We start from the raw sequence: 16,990 nt of genomic DNA on the forward strand, positions 1-16,990 counted from the left end.
TTTTTTTTTTTTTTTTTTTTTTTTTTGTCTCAATATCCTCGACAAGTGATCACCCCATGCTTTGAAGAACTAGAAGCAAATAATAATAAATAAATAAATAGATAAAAATCTAAGATATTGGTTTGGTTGGAATTGGCAGTTTATTTGCAATAGGCACAAGAGATGGTTTCCGAATTTTTGATTCCAATAACGGAAGGCTCTGCTATGAACGAGGTATGCTTTTGAACTAGATTCTTTTTTTTTTTCTTTTTTTAATTTTATAATTTTGATTTTGTCAGCTGCTTTAATGATGAATCAAATAACAAATAATACTAATAATAATAAATAATGAAAAACTTTAACGATTTTTTTTTTTTTTTTAATTGTATTGTGCTATATATTTCCCTTGTGCTTATCTAAAATGACTAGGTATGCAACATACTCTGGCTTGGTAATTTTTGTAGTAAGATACTTAGACTTGTTGATTGAAGTGGAGTTCTTGCTGGACCCTTGATTTGTCCTGACAAATGGCAACGTTTTTTAAATTATATATTTAGTTCAGAGATGTTTATAGATAACTCCAAAAAATTATGATGAAGTATTTGTATGAAATCGTTTTCATGCACAAAACATGTCTACAGCCAGATACTAATTAATGAAGAGTTACTATTAAGGCATGGAATCAGAAATGTTGCAAGTTTGCAAAATAATTTAGTTCTCGGTATCTTTTCTCTATGTTTTACACATATAAGTAGACAGATGGGAGGGCACATTATTCGATTTTGTGTTCAGGTAAAAATAAATTTGATTTTTCTTTAACGAGTTTTTATCTATTGTCATGAGACTCTTTGTTTTTGCAATCAAGTTGACAGTTTTTTATTTAGAAAAGAATGAACTTGAAAGTTTTGATTTATGTTGATTTTTTACTTTTTAGTATTTGGAAGTATGAAGCTCTTGAGTTCACCTTCTGTGTTTGATCTAAAACTTTCACATTCTTTCTTGCTAGCTCTTGGTGCATTCAATATTGTTGAGATGCTGTTTAGCTCTAATCTTGTTGCCATTGTTGGAGCTGGTGAACAGGTGATTTGGAAGTTGATTATAGCTACAATTCAATAATTATCTATTGTAACATGCGGTATCTCACATTTTATGCATCTGGTTGCTAATTGAAGTATATTTTTCCTTGATTGTCCACAGCCATCTTTATCCCCACGTCGTCTTTGCTTGTTTAATACAATGAGTGGAAATGCCCTTAGAGAACTGAATTTCTTAACTTCAATACTAGCTGTTCGCATGAATAGGAAAAGGTAAAGGAAAAAAAATCTAGCTATTAAGATGCATTATTTTTAAAAATGGTAATGATGTATGATGTGTGATAAAATTATTTATTTATTTTTACAAGAAGCTACATTTCCATTAGTATATGGTAAACACAATTTTTTATTATATTTTATATCATATAAATTTGCTTTTGTTATGGAACTTCTGATGTTAAGTTGGTAACTTGAACAAATTGGTATCAGAGGCAGCTTGTATGCTAATTTGTAGTTGACATAATTTTATAAATGAACTTGAGAAATGAAGCTAGGCTAGATGACGTGAATACTAATAAATAATTGATCCATACATCTTAGATATTTTTGACATTTTCTATATATTGACCATTGACTATTTTACCTACCTTTCAAATCTAGTAACTATGTATCAAGCCCGTTGAATCCAAGAAACCATCTTTCTATTATTTAATTTAAGGGTATAAGATGTTTTCGACATTTTGGTTATCATCTTTCTCCTACAATTAGCTTTTGAGCAATATCCTGTAATTTCCTTTTTGGTGGCTTCAATTCTTGGGTTTAGTTCGTGTTTTCCTTCTTTTTGGTTGTACATGCGTTCTTCTTGATGGAAGTGGCTAAAATATACAAACAACCTTCAACTTGGCTAAATGAGGTTTTTATGTGATCTGGTATACTTTTAGACTCTTTCTTATAATTGGAAATCGAATTTTAGTGGCCTATTATTGAAAGAAAAAAAGAGTACCTATCTTTTAAGCAAAACTAAAACCATCAAACATACTTGATTTACTAGAAGGAAGTTCGTTTTTGGAAATGGTGGCTGCATTAGACCCTTCCTTTTTCAGAGAGGAGGAATTCATTCGTCTAGACCATTAACAGACTGAACTTTACAAGCATCGGTAACTTTTATTTTCAAGTAAGGTTGAGAATAATTGTGTCAGTTTTTGAAATAATAATCTGGTATCTATGGTGTGAAAAGAATGCAAGAATTTTCAGGGACGTTTTGTCATCTTTTGATAGCTTTTTGGATTTTATTTTCTTTTATGCATTGTGCTGGTGTAAGCGTAAACACCTTTTTTGAGATTATTCTTTCATCTTTGATTTCAATTAGCAAGATTTTTTGCAACTCATCCATAGGTGTCGGGAATCTTTTATGCTTCCTTCATTTCATTTATCAATCGAATTTGTTTCTCCTCCCAAAAAAAGTTAATTTCATAAATATAATAGGAACTTATATTTTATTTATTTATTTATTATTATTATTTTTTGTATTTCTACCAGTCTTTTAAGCTGTACTGACTCTCTGATTGGATGGAAAATGCAGACTTATTGTACTACTGCAAGATAAGACATACATATACGACATAAATAGTCTCACAATCTTGGACACGATTGATACAGTACCAAATTTGAAAGGTCAGGTTGGTATATATTCCTGTTTGTACTTGCTATGTCTTGCATAATATGTTCATGCTAGAGAGTTTTGGCAAAGTTTCTTGCATTTCTTTACATTGCTGTTCTATTCAAGAACTGTCATTTGCTCATTCCAGTGCTTGAACTTGGTAAAGAACTTTTAACTGTCATTTTTATACTTTTATGGTTCATTACTGCCGTATACACAGTCGAGAAAAGGCTTACATGCTTAATAAGTTGACCCAAATCTTACATGCTTTATAAGTTGGGTTTTGATTCTGATGTGTGAGTAACAAAATCTTGATAAGTGACTGACGGTTCTTTTCCAAAAATTAAAATTCTTAGGAATCTGTGCGTTCTCCCCCAGTTTGGATGGTTGCTTCTTAGCTCTTCCAGCCAGCATCACTAAGGGATCTCTGTTACTGTACAATGTCATGGAGCTTCAGTTACACTGCGAGGTTTGGGTTTTAACTTTCCTTGTTTTTGGGAAGGAAGAAAAAGATATAGGATAAAAGTATAAATTGTTGTCCGACATGATCTGTACTTTTTAGAAATTGCCATGGTTGTTTTTTTTTTTTTTTTTGGAATAAAGAAATTTCCATGGTTAGTAATGCGAGGTTTGTAGATCCTAGTGAAATGTGCATCTGTGAGTGTGGCTAAAATTGCACACTCGTTTAGGAAGATCTGGGAACAGGCATCATCTAGTCTGTACTGTGACACTCTTAGTTACAATCAAACATTATTGACGGTTTCAGTTTTTTTATCTTTCCAATACTCGTGATTTGGGTTCTATTTATTGACCATGATTTATGCAATTTATCCTTTTTAATTGACTACATTTGTTTTTTAATCCATTGTAATTTTAGCTTATTGTTTGCGGAAATTTAATTGCAGATAGATGCTCATCTTGCACCGCTGTCCACAATGGTCCTTTCTTCAAATGGGATGTACATAGCAACAGCATCAGAACAAGGAACTATGATTAGAGTGCATCTGGTATCGGAAGCAACTAAGGTGGAAAAAGTCTCTCCTACATTTATATTGGTTATTTTCTACTCACCATGTGAGATGCTTTGAATGTTATTAAAATCATGATCATAAACGGGTTTTTACCATCCTATCCAAAACTTCTCCTATGGTTTTTGGACTGGTCAGAACAACTATACTTATCTGCCTGGGAAATTTATTGGAGCAAAATTGGTTTCTTATTAATAGCATTGAATGTTAAGACTACACCTTTTGAGACATTGAAAACTATTGATACTTGCGCATTTGTTGATTAGTCGAGCTTATTCATCTTGAAAGCAGTGAATTACTTTTTGGTTTTGTTCAGTCTGTCTCTTTGAATCTTTGGCTTTCGTCGTTTTTTCTTTTCATTTTCCTTATTTAGATGGTACCTAACTCAAATTTTTTGGCAGTCATATAGTTTCCGGAGAGGATCATATCCATCAACTATATTTTCATTGTCCTTTGGGCAATGTTCTCAAGTTCCGGAAATTCTGGTGGCAACTAGTTCCTCTGGTTCTGTTCATGTTTTTCCTCTGGGATTTGCTATAAACCAAAGGTGACTATCATGCATCTGTTTTTTCTGTCAGAGATCCAGAAAGGAAGGATAATTATTTTTTTTACGCAATGTTGTATGGGTATTGAAATCATGCTTGTGGGATTCTTTAATTGACAATCTTTACGACTAGGTTTTAGTTTTAGGCACATCTGTTCTGCTTCATGGGTATTCTGGTGAACCATCAATATGCATTATTCATCATGTTCCTGATATTTGTATTTTCCTAATCTTTCAAATACTGACACACCTCTGATTCTCTTTCTTTATTACTTCATTCTTTTTTATATTTCATCACAAAACTTTAAGGTTGTCGACAATATATAGTTTTTCAGTCTGTTGGATCTTTAATCCGATAATGAAGTGCAAGATAGATTTCCCCATATTTTCTAGGGACTAGAAATAATGAAAGAAAAGAAACTGTAATGTCATAGAACGTTAGATGAAAAGAATTGTGAAGTTATGATTACAATTTTCATGCATTGACAGAAATTCGACTCCAGAAAGCTAATGACGTTTGGGAGGGGTTATGTCAACTAAGAAATGTAGATATGAGCACATTGTAATCAAGGTGTATTCAAAATATATTATTTTAATTTAAAAATGTATCAATTTTATACATCTATGACATTTAATATTTTTTAGTTTTTAAAAAAATTGTCTACTATAATGCATCTCGGCATGTACATCATGTGTTTGGACATCCCTATAACTTGGGGGAAAAATTTTAGACTTCCTATTCCTAATCATATGGGGTGTTCAGATCATGTTTGTGTTTTGTATATATTCAGTGCAGATATTTTGTTCTGTAGTATCTTGCTTCTAGAATGCATCTCAGCTTACTAAAGTAATTCAAAGCCCTTAAGTTCTTCCAATACCCAAATCTTCCCTCTTTCTTTCTGTAAGGTCTTCATGTTATTTCATAAACATGGAAGTGATCCACTCTCTTTCATCTTTTGTTAGCAATAAATTTTTTGCCATGGAGATTTCAGGGATGATCTGATTGCTCCTCTGCTGATTAGCTTGATTTTATCTGGTTCCTTTCCTGTTGACGCAGCAGAAGATCAGGTGGCTTTCTTGGATCGATAATGCTCGACTCCATAAGTGATGCACTGGATCCAGCGCACCATCACATTGTTCATAATGCTGTACCAGCAGGAATTAAAAGGTATGACATGTTAATTGAGATAATTTTCTGGTAATATCTAATCATTCATTCAAGTCAGCAAAGTTCTCATTCAATAACTTCTTTGACATGGCATTTGTAGCCTTCTTTTATAGAATCATCCTAGTGTGCAGAAGATTCTTAGCTTTTGCTAAAAAAAATCCAAATTTAGCAACTTTGCTATCAAGCTTATGAAGTGTTGTTTTGCAGCTATGCAGTGATACGCAAGGTTGATAGGGTTGCCGATACTTCAAGTTCTGAAATTGTAGCTTGCAGGTGAGTTGTTTATAATTCGTGATTTGCAAGCCTTGAGTGCTCCCCGTTCTGTAACTTTTCCTTCCATTTTCTTCAAACGTGTTTTCAGATCATGTACAAATGGGCGTTACAAAAGGCCTAACACAAAAAAAATAATGTTAAGAAAAAAAAAAACTCCAATTGTTGAGAATAAGAGAAAAGATAACCACATGGAGAAAGATAGAACGCCTGATGAAATGGTCTTCCTAGAATAAGTTCCTTAATTCCCACCAAGTGAAACCCATTTGATTAGGCGAGGGCTCATTATAATCCCAAGTCCCAGAGCATCATACTCCTAAGAGAACTGCCACACCCGTTTTGCAAACCAAACCCAAGCCCACCGCTAGTAGAAATTGTCATCTTTGGGCTTTCTCTTTCAAACGTATCCTCAAGGTTTTTAAAATGCGTATGTTAGAGAGAGGTTTCCACACTCTAATAAAAAATGCTTCGTTCTTCTCCCCAACCGACGTGGGATCTCACAATCCACTCCCCTTCGAGGTCTAGCGTCCTTGCTAGACGCTGGTACTCGTTTCCTTCTCCAATTGATGTGGCACCCCCCAATCACCTCCCTTCTGGGCCTAGCGTCATTGTTGGCACACTGCCTCGTGTCTACTTCCCTTCGGGCCTCAGCCTCCTCGCTGGCACATCGCCCGGTGTCTAGCTCTGATACCATTTGTTACAGTCCAAGCCCACCACTAGTTGATATTGTCCTCTTTGGACTTTCCCTTTTAGGCTTCCCCTCAAGATTTTAAAATGCGTGTGCTAGGGAGAGTTATCCACACCCTCATAAAGAATGCTTCATTCTCCTTCCCAACCGATGTGGAATCTCACAAGGTTGCATTATGAAGTCTCAAGGTCAAAAGGACGGTACATTATCTCCAAATTTACAAGCTAGTATTCCATCCTCTGACACCTTCTATAGGAAATCCCACAGGTTCCTTTACACCTTTAGCACCAATGTCTAACCAATAAAGAAATCCTAAATCAAAGACGACTGCCTTTTTGTGAAATGCCAGCCAATTTGCATGTAGGTAGTTTCCCTGCAATGAATAGCTTACCTTGCATTCTAGAACTCTAGGGCTTGTTCATTGCTTACAAAAGAGTATTTGAAATCACGATTCAGTAGAATCTGATTTTTGACCCATAAACAAACTCAGTGAAGTATGTTTTCTAGAAATGAGTAAGTTCTTTCTCATTTCATTTTGGATTTTGATACAGGGCCACACTAGCAATCATAACCTACAATGGTTACTTCCAGGAGTACAACTTAAGTCTCAGTAACCAGAACGAGTTCTCGAGAAGTTTGGACTGTGAATTCAATCTCTTGACTGCGATTGCCAATAACGACGTTAGGTTATGAGTTCGTTTCCTCCATGGAAGCCAAGAAAGTTCATTTACTTTCAGAAAGGTTATCCATTATGACCTTAAATGCTTCCAGTCAACCAACCTATTGAAGAAAATAAAAACTCCCTCACTTTTATTCTCTGGCACAAATTGTAGGCAGTTCCGTAAATAGAAAAAGAAAATACAACCGTAGAATTTGGGGAGTTTGTTAATTAGAGTCCCTATAGTCATGCCATTTATGTTCTTATTTTCTTCAATAAGTTATTGATTATTTTATGTTCTTCCACCACTTCCTACTTAAATGACTCATTTGTGGTGTTACTGAAATCTTGTTCAAAATTGTTCATAAATTGTAATATGCTTGAGTTTTTTTCTTTAATATATACAAAAATCTTGTATTTAGGTAGGGTGGGCAAAAGGACTTGATCAAACCATGTTTGTGCATTTAGAAATTCAAATTGAGCTATGTCATAATGTCTAATTAGATAAATACATGATTTTTAATAAAAGAGGTGTGAGTATACATTGCTTTGTTTTTTTTTTTTTTCTCTCTCTCTCTCTTCAAATTAATATACAGCTACTCAGAAAGTGTAGATGTAATTTAAATGAGAAAAAGAAAATAAATTTATACAAAATTTCAAGGTTGCATCGATCATTTTTATAACTCCGACCAATTTAGACCTTCTTTCACGTGTATAAGACTTTTAAAATGTAAAAAGTAATGTAAATTGTAAAGAAATGAAATAACCAAACAAACAAGTTACTTAGAAAGCATTGTGTTTTTTATTTTTATTTTTTATTATTATTGAAGTAATTGTGAACGTAAAAATAGTTAAAAACCACTAACAAATATTCTAATTGATTCGAATATTTGATTCGACGAACGAACGTTCATAATTTAAATTTATAGAAGTAATAGTGCATGAAATGTATCTTTCAGATTTTCATAATGTGTAATTAGATAAACACATGATTTTGAAAAGAAAAAAAAGCTTGATTAATGCTCTTAGTAATGTGTTTTATTCAACAAGTATATTCGTTAGAAAACATATTTTCCGAAAATCATATCCCAAATCTAGCCCCCTTAAGGTTCAAAAGCCTTTTAAAAATAACTCCAACAAAATCAAACTAGATAATAATCAAATGGTCCCTGCAATTTGTGTGGAATCTTAAGAAGCCTAACCTCCTTTATTCAAGAGCATAAAGCCTTATCTACCTGTGCTAAATAACAAAATCAAATTATAATCTCATATCTTTTGGAGAGCGGGGAGCACGGAGCCACAACCGAGTTGTCACCTCCATAACGATTAATTTTCAATGAAAGGAAGCAAATGCTAAAGGTAAGATGATTGTAACAACTCATGTTCACTGCTAGGAGATATTATCATCTTTGGGCTTTCCCTTTCGAACTTCCCCTCAAAGTTTTAAAACACGTTTGCTAGGGAGAGGTTTCCACACCCTTATAAAGAATGTTTTGTTCTCCTCCCCAATCAACGTGGGATCTTACTGTGGTTGAGCTTTACATTGTTTAGATTGTCCAAATATCAAGGGACCAAAACTTGGAATTGAGAAGCAAAAATGTGTAGAAATAAATTTAAAAGAGATTAAAGCTATTGCTTTGATATCCCTCTCCTAGATCTGTCTGTTCTAAAGGAAACCAAAGCTGCAAAAGTTGTGTACCTGTGATGTCATTTTGAAAGAGGAAACAGGGACTTCTAAAAGCTCAGTTGACAGAATGGAGGTTACAGTGATATACTTCTGCCCCTTATTTTCCTGTTATAATTAGTCAGAAAAATACACAAACTAACTTCAAATGGTACCTATAACTTGACTGTGTCTGCTGTCCATCTGCTCAAATTTGCATCTCATTACTTAAGTTGATTCCGTTTAATTTAGAAGAGAAGATTATCTATTCTTGGTTTTCATAAACTTCACTCTTGAAGCTTTCTTCTCCATCTTTTCCCTCTTCTTGCGAGTCTTCTCATCCTCAGGTTCATCCTAAACGACACACACGAGTACACGCCTAAATGAAAAGAGAAGACTGGGCCGTGTTTAAAATACAGGAAATCTTGTTTGGTGAGGATAGATTACCTCTGAACCGTGCGACAATAAACTCTTAATTAAACCAGAAGATTTGTATACCCCAAATGCTGGAATCTGCAGAGCAACAGAAAAATGAACATCAAACAGAGTTAGATGTGCCTATTTTAACTTGTTGGTCGCCCACGAAGTATTTTGAACTTTCTACCAGATGCATGAACATTTGTTAATATAGGTAATAATGAAAATAATGTTTAGATGTACAATTAAAGTCATTTCAGAAAGATATATCAATGACATTATTTCACACCCAAATATCAGGGTTGTTCCTAGGCTATATATTACACTAAATATGTCCAAGTTCAATTTCAAAAGTATTTGGACCTTACCACAAGGTAGGTGTACCAAAACTTCCCAGAGAGGATTGACATTATCTGCACAAAGCTCGTAATGTAGATCACGTCATGCATGTAGCTGCAAAGAACAAGGCAACCCATCAAAGATGTTTAAATTACTTACTGAAATGCCAAGAAACTGTTTATGGATGAAAAGCCTCCGAGACCAGTTCTGTCAATCCAATTCTCACTACGGCAGCGGTAACTGTTCTAGGTGAATCTTTCACTCAATGTCAGTGCCGTGAGGTTTCAAAGAACTTGTAGCCATATGAACATATCGGTTAATAATTGATCTAACTTTGAAGTCAATCCCTTTATCTGTCTAATAAAAAAAACAAAGCTCATTTTGCTATAATGAGATTTTCCAAGTTGGAATCCCAAAGAAATTACCATATAAATTACCAAAGCACACAAGAAACAACAAGTTACGAGATAGATGGCCTTAAATGCGACCCAGCCTGCATTACATTGTATTTCAGTCATTGAACTTCCTGCCCTTCTTTCAGAGGAAAAGGCAGTGCTACTTGAAAATGTAACACATTTTCAATTCAGAGATAAAGTTAAATTTTGCCATGTTTACAACACTGACTATTTGTCATCTTAAAAACTAGAACCGCCTGATTAAAATAATTTTAACTCAATCTCTATAGTATCCCAAGTCCACCAACCTCCACCACCTTTATGACCGGACGGAAAAAACCTTCTACAGAATCTCTTAATATTATGTACGGTAAAAAGGGTTAGCAATGGATTTTATTGTCACTTTGAGGATGCAAGTAACACATCAATTGATCAAAAGTAATCAGTGGAGCAGGGCCATTTCCAAAAAAAAATTTAACCCAATACCCTTCTAAGTTTCAAGCTTGCTTAGATGTTTAGATCTAATGTGGAATTTTCTCAAGGAAGAAAATTTAAAAATAACCCAGTAAAGCGATAGACCAAACAACCGTGATATTTATGTGCATCGCCCATATCCAGAATTATTAAGCCAAATGACAAGTATACTACATATCAATTTACAATGCTATAAATGAAAGTCAATTTAAGTCATAACATCCAGGAGGAAAGGAAATTATATCCAGAGAGTGAACTGAAATAGAATAATATCCCGCAGTTGTATATCAGTGAATCAAGCCATCAATTGCCGCGCATGAGCATCCCTAGCAACATCTCAGCCATGTCATACAAGCTAGGAAGGAAAGCAAACTCAAGGTTGAGAAGAAAGATTACAACGAGGTTGATATGGCCAAAATTCAAAAGATGAAGGAAGAGGAAAAGACGCTCAGGGAGTTTAGAGCAAAGGCCCAACAGAAGGGGACCCTTGGAGATGCTAGGCTTAAGAAGCGTGGGAAGAAATGAGAATTCCCTCGGGTTACTTGAGCTGAAATTGCAGTCATCTGATGTGTTTTTAATCAATTGATTGTGTGACATATTATCCTCTGTGAATCAGTGAATCCGATTAGCACATCACTATTCACCTCCATTTCAAGCATTTAATACTGAATTTTGGGATGACAACCAGAAAAAATAGCTTCATGTTATCCTCGGTGAATCAATGAATCCGATTAGCACATCACTATTCACTTCCATTTCAAGCATTTAATACTGAATTTTGGGATGACAACCAGAAAAAAATAGCTTCATCTTCCTCAAGAAATTTGATCCACGGTGAACAATATCATACCAAGTCTTAGCAAGTTTCAGAGCTACGGTTCATTTAAACTTGGGTTACAGAACAATTAAATATGTCAGGTCTGTATTCAACAATTATACTCTATATCAAGAAGACAAAAACATGCATGAAACTGACATGTAATGACATACATTAAGAAGACAGAGGACATACCCACAAATTCCACCAGTACTCATATCAAACCCACCATCTAGAAGTTCACCGTCATCACCATATGTTGGGTCTGCCATTTTGGCAAGTTGGTTGTAAGGAATAAAATAAGCTGCGGATGTGACAATCAGACCAACCCAGTGTTTCCAAGTGAAACTTGAATGAAAAATCAGCATTCGAACCAAGATATAGATAACCTGCACAAACAAGTTACACACAGTAAACAGCATAACACTGAAGTCATACCAGTTCCACTAAGCCACACGGGCGCTCCTACGCTTTACAAATCATGGTTACGGTAAAAATAAATGATATGATGAAGCATCGGGATATGCTCAGAAGGGTGCTTATTCCTTTGACAACTCTTAGGATCAAAATTAGTAATCCAGAACAAGAATTTACCATACTAAACAAACTCTGAACTTAGTGCATGAAACATAAAAAATCTAAACTAATTCTCCATCCTTCAACTTTTGGTCATCTCATATTGCTCAGAAGAAATCACAAAAGATCTTCCTCGACCTTACATTCATAAGTTTCTCGTGCACATTTGTTGATACCTGCCAGACTTTAATTTACAATAATCTGATTTGGAGAACATACATTTGGGGATTGTTACCGAAGAGAAAAAATAAACAAATAAAAACTATCTTCATTTTTTGTTTCCAACAGAATCATAGTATTAGAAATTAATATGTTAAATTAAAACTTTCAGCAGATGGACATAGGACGTAACAGTTTGTTGTTTGTTTATGAAACATGCACCACATCCTACAATTATTTCCAGCTCGGAATTCCAAGTCAATTTAAGAAAACGAAACGTAAGGTGCGAAGAACAAACAAAAATCGATCGATTTTGATTATTTCGAGAAGGAGCTCCAGAAAATTTTATAACAAAAATATTCAATTATTAACATTGCAACACAATCAATCGTTGCTTCATTACGAAAAAGCACATCATCCTACAACGAGTTCCATCTCGGAATTCCAAGTCAAATCTCCAAAAGAAAAACACATGATCCAAAGGAAAAATCGATTGATTTTGACTACTTCAGGTTAGAACTCCAGAAATCTTCGAACAAGTAAAGTCAAGGATGAACATGAATACTAAATCACTAAGGACGGATGTAAGAGTGAAGAAAATTGAAGAGAAACTATCGAATAGAAATGCGTACGTTACAGGCTATGATGAGACGACGGAGATTCGCCATATGACGAGCGTTCTCTTCCTTGCGCTTCTTTGCTCCTTGGTTTGCCATCTATGTCGGCTCGATTCCGAAATTGTTTGGTGAAATTGCAGCAAAATCTTGCTCAGTTATGGCAGGGTGTCTGAATGATCCGAAGAGGAGGAAAGAACAATGAGGCCTCTGATTTCGGCTTCGCGTGTAAACCGGGGGTGGTCGAATCCTAATCTGCTATTAAAAAAATGAAATAAAATTTTTAAGAAATTATTTTTTTTAAAAAAAAAACCTTCAAATTATATATAAATAATAATCCTAACTACTTTCTTCAAATGAGAACTTTTATAAAAATTATAAAAAAAATGTTTAAATTTTTTAAAATTACATTAGTACCCTTAACTTTTAAATAAATAAAAAATTAAAAAAAAAACTATATTGTTTATCGACAATTCATTATCTCCCTCTTTTAATTCGTCTCTCGTTCATTGTTTCAATCTATATTCTAATACTTGCTTATTAAGGTAGGTAGGTTATATAGCAATAAAAAAAAATAGTGGAATTATCCATTGACTCTATGACCTACCTATTTTAACGAGGTTCGAGATGAGAAATTGAGTTTGTATTAATATGCAATTTTAATATATAAAAAAAATCGAGGTTAGAAATTGAGTTTATATTAATATGCATTTTTAATATATATATAAAAAAAATTGACCCTAAAACTTTGAGTCATAATTTTGAGGAAAAAAAATATATATATTATAAATTTGTAGGAAGGAATGGTTGATTTTTTTTTAGTTTAAATTAGGGTATTTGTGATGATTCTTTTTCGGTCTTTATTTTAATTATTTATAGAGATGTCCGAAAGGGGAGAGGGAAATGGAGGGAGTGGAAAACAGTCTTCCCTGTTAGATAAACGAGTCGGGAAACCTCTCCGTCCTTGTCCAATTCCCGCATAAACGAGCCGGGACAGGGAAATATTTTCCTCGTTAGATAAACGAGTCGGGACATTATTATATTCCCTATTCCCGTCCCTGCCCAATTCCCGCATAAACAGGTAGTATTTGCCTAATTCCCACAGCTGCTTAATATATGTATTTTCTATCTATATTAAAATAAATGTTATTGAGAAGAAGGTCAATTTTGTCCCAATTTTTACCCAACACTTTGATGGAATGTGTCATATAAATTAATCTCTTAAACTCATCAATATTGTAATTTTTAAGTTTTATTCCAACTGCTAATTCATCTGAGGTAAAAATCTCTAAGAATTCATTAATGTTAATAAGTCAAGATTTGCACTAATTAAACTTGATTAATGCACTTTACTGAAACTCACAAATCACCCTTAAACTAAACAAATCAGCAAAGTCTACAATCATAAGGTACAACCAACAAATAAAGCAGCATGCAGGGGAAACACAGCAGCAATTTGCCACCATCTGAAAGATCAAGTAAACTATACCCCCAAATTTTAACACTACCATCAATTATATTCATTAAATCCAGGAATGAACAACGCCCGGTACAAACGGGTATCGATTTTTATTATTTTTCCGTATACTATTCTCTTACCATCGTCGTCGTAAATACAAATCGGGTAAAGCCAAGCTATTGTTGGAATGAAATCGAATAGGAACCAGTATTTGGGTCTTTGACAGCCTTGAAGTTGTCCACGCTCATGCCAAAACGACCCAACAAAGAATTGCCCATGTCTTTTAACTTTCCTGCTCAAACAGAAGCATTGCAAATTCATGAATAGGGGCAAAAAATATCGACTTGGAAGACAAAGTAATTGTTCGAACGACATCCAATGTGTATTCACTCGTCTAGATTCAAACGTTGCTTAATGCACAAAATGCAGTAATTACGAGTTTAAAGTTTGTTTAACATAAAGATTATATATGTAAAAAAGTTGGAATGAAAAAACTCGATTGGCTCTGCCATGGTTCTTTGTTAGCGCATAGCAACATCCATCGAGAAATAACGACTACTTCACATGCATGTGGCTAATCTTTGAACGGTAGGGAAGCAGATTCTAAAACAAAGAATAATGAAATACGATACCGAAAAGACTTTTAAAACAGTATAATGCCGCGTACCAATCATCTCTTCTTTCATCTTTTCTCGTTTTTGTTCGGCTAATGGTTCAAGGCGACGGATGGCCTTCTTAGCTTGATCATTTGATGAGTCCAATTCCAATATCTTTTTCATATCTGTAAATAGATAAAATATATGTTGGAAGGAAGATTAATACAACAGTTCCAGAACAAAATGGAAAGCTCTAAAGAAAACAACTGCAGGCAAGATTGACCATTTTAAGGTAACATAAGCAAAGCAAAGTTTACCATGAATGGCCTCCTCAAAGTGTTCAAGATTCTCGTGAGCCTCTCCTCTTCTAGACAAAGCTTTGACATACGCAGGATTGATTTCAATTGCCTTTGAGCATGCTTTGATCGTCTCGTCATATTTTTCCTTAAAACAAATTATGTTCAAGATAATCACTACGTGATACAAACATACATTATCCTGCTGATGAGAAGAAAAAATGCATGTGGACTTAAAGCAAAACCTCACAAGAAAGGTCTAGATTCAATCCATCTTAATTGAAAAATGGAAGCAATCAGACCAAAATAGTGTTTAGCGAACAAATTAAGTTCACAAGACAGCCAAAATTCAGATGCATGAACCAAGAAGTTAAAATATACATGCATAATAGTAATATTTAGTGACAAAGGAGAAATTTGAGGCATGTGAACAGAAAAAATTAATCCTCAAGGCCTTGGCTTTTTGAAGGATCATAATTTTCATGCGATAGCCCTCCCGACTTCAATTTATTTATGTATTTATTTTTAATGGGTTCAGCTTAGATATTGAAATCATTAATGCGACCTCCCCAAGTCAAAAATCACAGAGTAATTATAAAAATCTTTGTCCATCACCCCCCAAGAAGAAGCCTCTAACAGTATCCTGGAAACAATAATAGCTTATATCTATCCCGATGAAGAGTTTTCAATTCCTTTCTAGCCCGAAGAGTAGGCATTAATCGGCAAAGTCCAGAGAATCTACACAACGAGTCTGAAAGAATGACCACATGATATCACAAAAAATTAAATCCTTCACGTGGAGAGGTGATTTCAAATTTGTATTTTCAGGTCATTCAAAGGCTTCTGTTTCCAATTTAAAAGATGGAGGAGAGAGAAAGAAACAGCATATCCCCCAAATTAATCAAGGTCTTCACAAACTACACATGTTCCTATATTTATGAATGGGAATTTTAATAAATCACTATCTTTCTGGGTTGTGATTATTGAAACCACTCATGATAGCCTCAAGATTAACAAAAACGGAAATGGGGACTAACAACAATATCCGTGTAGAATTGAAGTATGCTACCGTAAGATCGCATAGATCACTAAAATTGGACATGTAACCCTCTAGTGACATTCGTAAAGACATTAAAAATATGAATATGGCTGTAATGCATAAAAAAAATGGAGAAAAATATCTAAACAAGAAAACACATGGCAGTCTTTTTCAATTTCAGATGTAACAAAGACATACTAGTTTCAGAAAACACACGCCTCGGTTGGCATGGCATATGGACCGTAACTCTGCTGCGGAGGGCATGTCCGGAGCAATGTTCAAAGCACGATCATACTCCACTATTGCTTCCTCATATTTCCCTTCTCCAAACAGTTTATTGCCCGCCAACTTTGCATTATTTGCTTCAGCCAAGGCTTTCTGCCAGATATGTAATAGAAGGATTCAGATCCACATGACTCAAGAAAAAATGAACCAAGAAAATTTTAAGCTTGCATAAAGAACGAACGTATCATGACAATAACAAAATTTTAATAGCTTAGATATCCATTTACCAATTACTTATTTCTAGATAAAAGAGACCTGTTTCTCATAATTAGAGGAAAATAATCAACGAGAGCTGTATAAGAATCATGTCGGTAGGTCATGTTATCCCAACCAACAAGGAAAATCAAGATCCTAAACAAATCACAAGCTGTCCAACAGTTCCCTTGGCTCCATCAAAATATCCACAACTTAAAATTCCCTACAATCCGAAATTCTTTGAGAACGGGTTTTTCTTCTCGCACACGAAAACACAAATCAACTGTCCGTGATATCAAGATCAAAGCGATATGAAGACAATTCATTTGCATACATTCATCAATACTCATTCAAACATTTCAATGTAGAACCAAAATCGTCAACAGAGTAGATGATCCAATCGTCGAACATCATTACCGTCCAGGTTAAGAGCTGTAGGCAACTTCAAATAAAATTGAAATTGGACAAGGGAAAAAACAACACACGAACTACTTTAAAGTTAAAATGGATACCAGAGAAATTGAATCATTAATGTTATCGCCGATAATGCTGATCGCAGAAAGCAAAAGAAACCAATCGCCAAGCAAAAAAAAAAAAAAAAAAAAAAAAAAAAAAAAAAAAAAAAAAAAAAAAAAAA

The 16,990-nt window shown here is 34.3% G+C and overlaps 4 protein-coding genes across 10 annotated transcripts in view; 2 read left to right on the forward strand and 2 right to left on the reverse strand.

The window, feature by feature from the left end:
- The window catches only part of LOC111450756 (autophagy-related protein 18b), an 11,433-nt gene extending 4,012 nt beyond the window's left edge, over positions 1 to 7,421 (forward strand). For 4 of the 7 annotated variants that reach the window (XM_023091030.1, XM_023091029.1, XM_023091032.1 and 1 more), the window contains 9 exons: positions 140 to 213; positions 986 to 1,059; positions 2,596 to 2,687; positions 3,030 to 3,142; positions 3,579 to 3,698; positions 4,103 to 4,248; positions 5,303 to 5,413; positions 5,621 to 5,686; positions 6,923 to 7,421. In XM_023091030.1, coding sequence (XP_022946798.1) covers positions 163 to 213; positions 986 to 1,059; positions 2,596 to 2,687; positions 3,030 to 3,142; positions 3,579 to 3,698; positions 4,103 to 4,248; positions 5,303 to 5,413; positions 5,621 to 5,686; positions 6,923 to 7,064 — 915 coding nt within the window. In that variant the 5' untranslated portion in view covers positions 140 to 162 and the 3' untranslated portion in view covers positions 7,065 to 7,421. Of the gene's footprint in view, positions 1 to 139; positions 214 to 985; positions 1,060 to 1,176; positions 1,287 to 2,595; positions 2,688 to 3,029; positions 3,143 to 3,578; positions 3,699 to 4,102; positions 4,249 to 5,302; positions 5,414 to 5,620; positions 5,687 to 6,922 lie in introns of all 7 variants that reach the window. The other 3 variants (XM_023091033.1, XM_023091028.1, XM_023091027.1) reach the window with 2 other exon arrangements.
- A 1,206-nt stretch (positions 7,422 to 8,627) lies between these two features.
- Positions 8,628 to 12,749, reverse strand: LOC111450556 (transmembrane protein 208 homolog). Its single transcript, XM_023090752.1, has 5 exons — positions 12,502 to 12,749; positions 11,330 to 11,523; positions 9,478 to 9,562; positions 9,140 to 9,205; positions 8,628 to 9,046 (listed from the first exon to the last, which is right to left on the reverse strand). The coding sequence occupies exons 1-5, from the start codon at positions 12,583 to 12,585 to the stop codon at positions 8,954 to 8,956; spliced, it is 522 nt and encodes a 173-aa protein (XP_022946520.1). The 5' UTR covers positions 12,586 to 12,749; the 3' UTR covers positions 8,628 to 8,953.
- Positions 9,920 to 10,842, forward strand: LOC111450508. The gene is made up of 2 exons (XM_023090687.1): positions 9,920 to 10,015; positions 10,648 to 10,842. Exons 1-2 carry the CDS (start codon positions 9,920 to 9,922, stop codon positions 10,840 to 10,842), a joined length of 291 nt encoding a protein of 96 aa, XP_022946455.1.
- Positions 12,750 to 13,834: 1,085 nt separating the features above from the next.
- Positions 13,835 to 16,990, reverse strand: part of LOC111450555 (tetratricopeptide repeat protein 1) — a 4,233-nt gene continuing 1,077 nt past the window's right edge. The window contains exons 2-5 of the mRNA XM_023090751.1: positions 16,072 to 16,251; positions 14,856 to 14,982; positions 14,610 to 14,723; positions 13,835 to 14,234 (exon numbers count right to left, since the gene is read on the reverse strand). Of these exons, the coding sequence (XP_022946519.1) occupies positions 14,119 to 14,234; positions 14,610 to 14,723; positions 14,856 to 14,982; positions 16,072 to 16,251 (537 nt within the window). The 3' untranslated portion in view covers positions 13,835 to 14,118. The remainder of the gene's footprint in view (positions 14,235 to 14,609; positions 14,724 to 14,855; positions 14,983 to 16,071; positions 16,252 to 16,990) is intronic.

This window comes from Cucurbita moschata, unplaced genomic scaffold (assembly GCF_002738365.1).
Source record: "Cucurbita moschata cultivar Rifu unplaced genomic scaffold, Cmos_1.0 Cmo_Scf00012, whole genome shotgun sequence".
Lineage (NCBI taxonomy): Eukaryota > Viridiplantae > Streptophyta > Magnoliopsida > Cucurbitales > Cucurbitaceae > Cucurbita > Cucurbita moschata.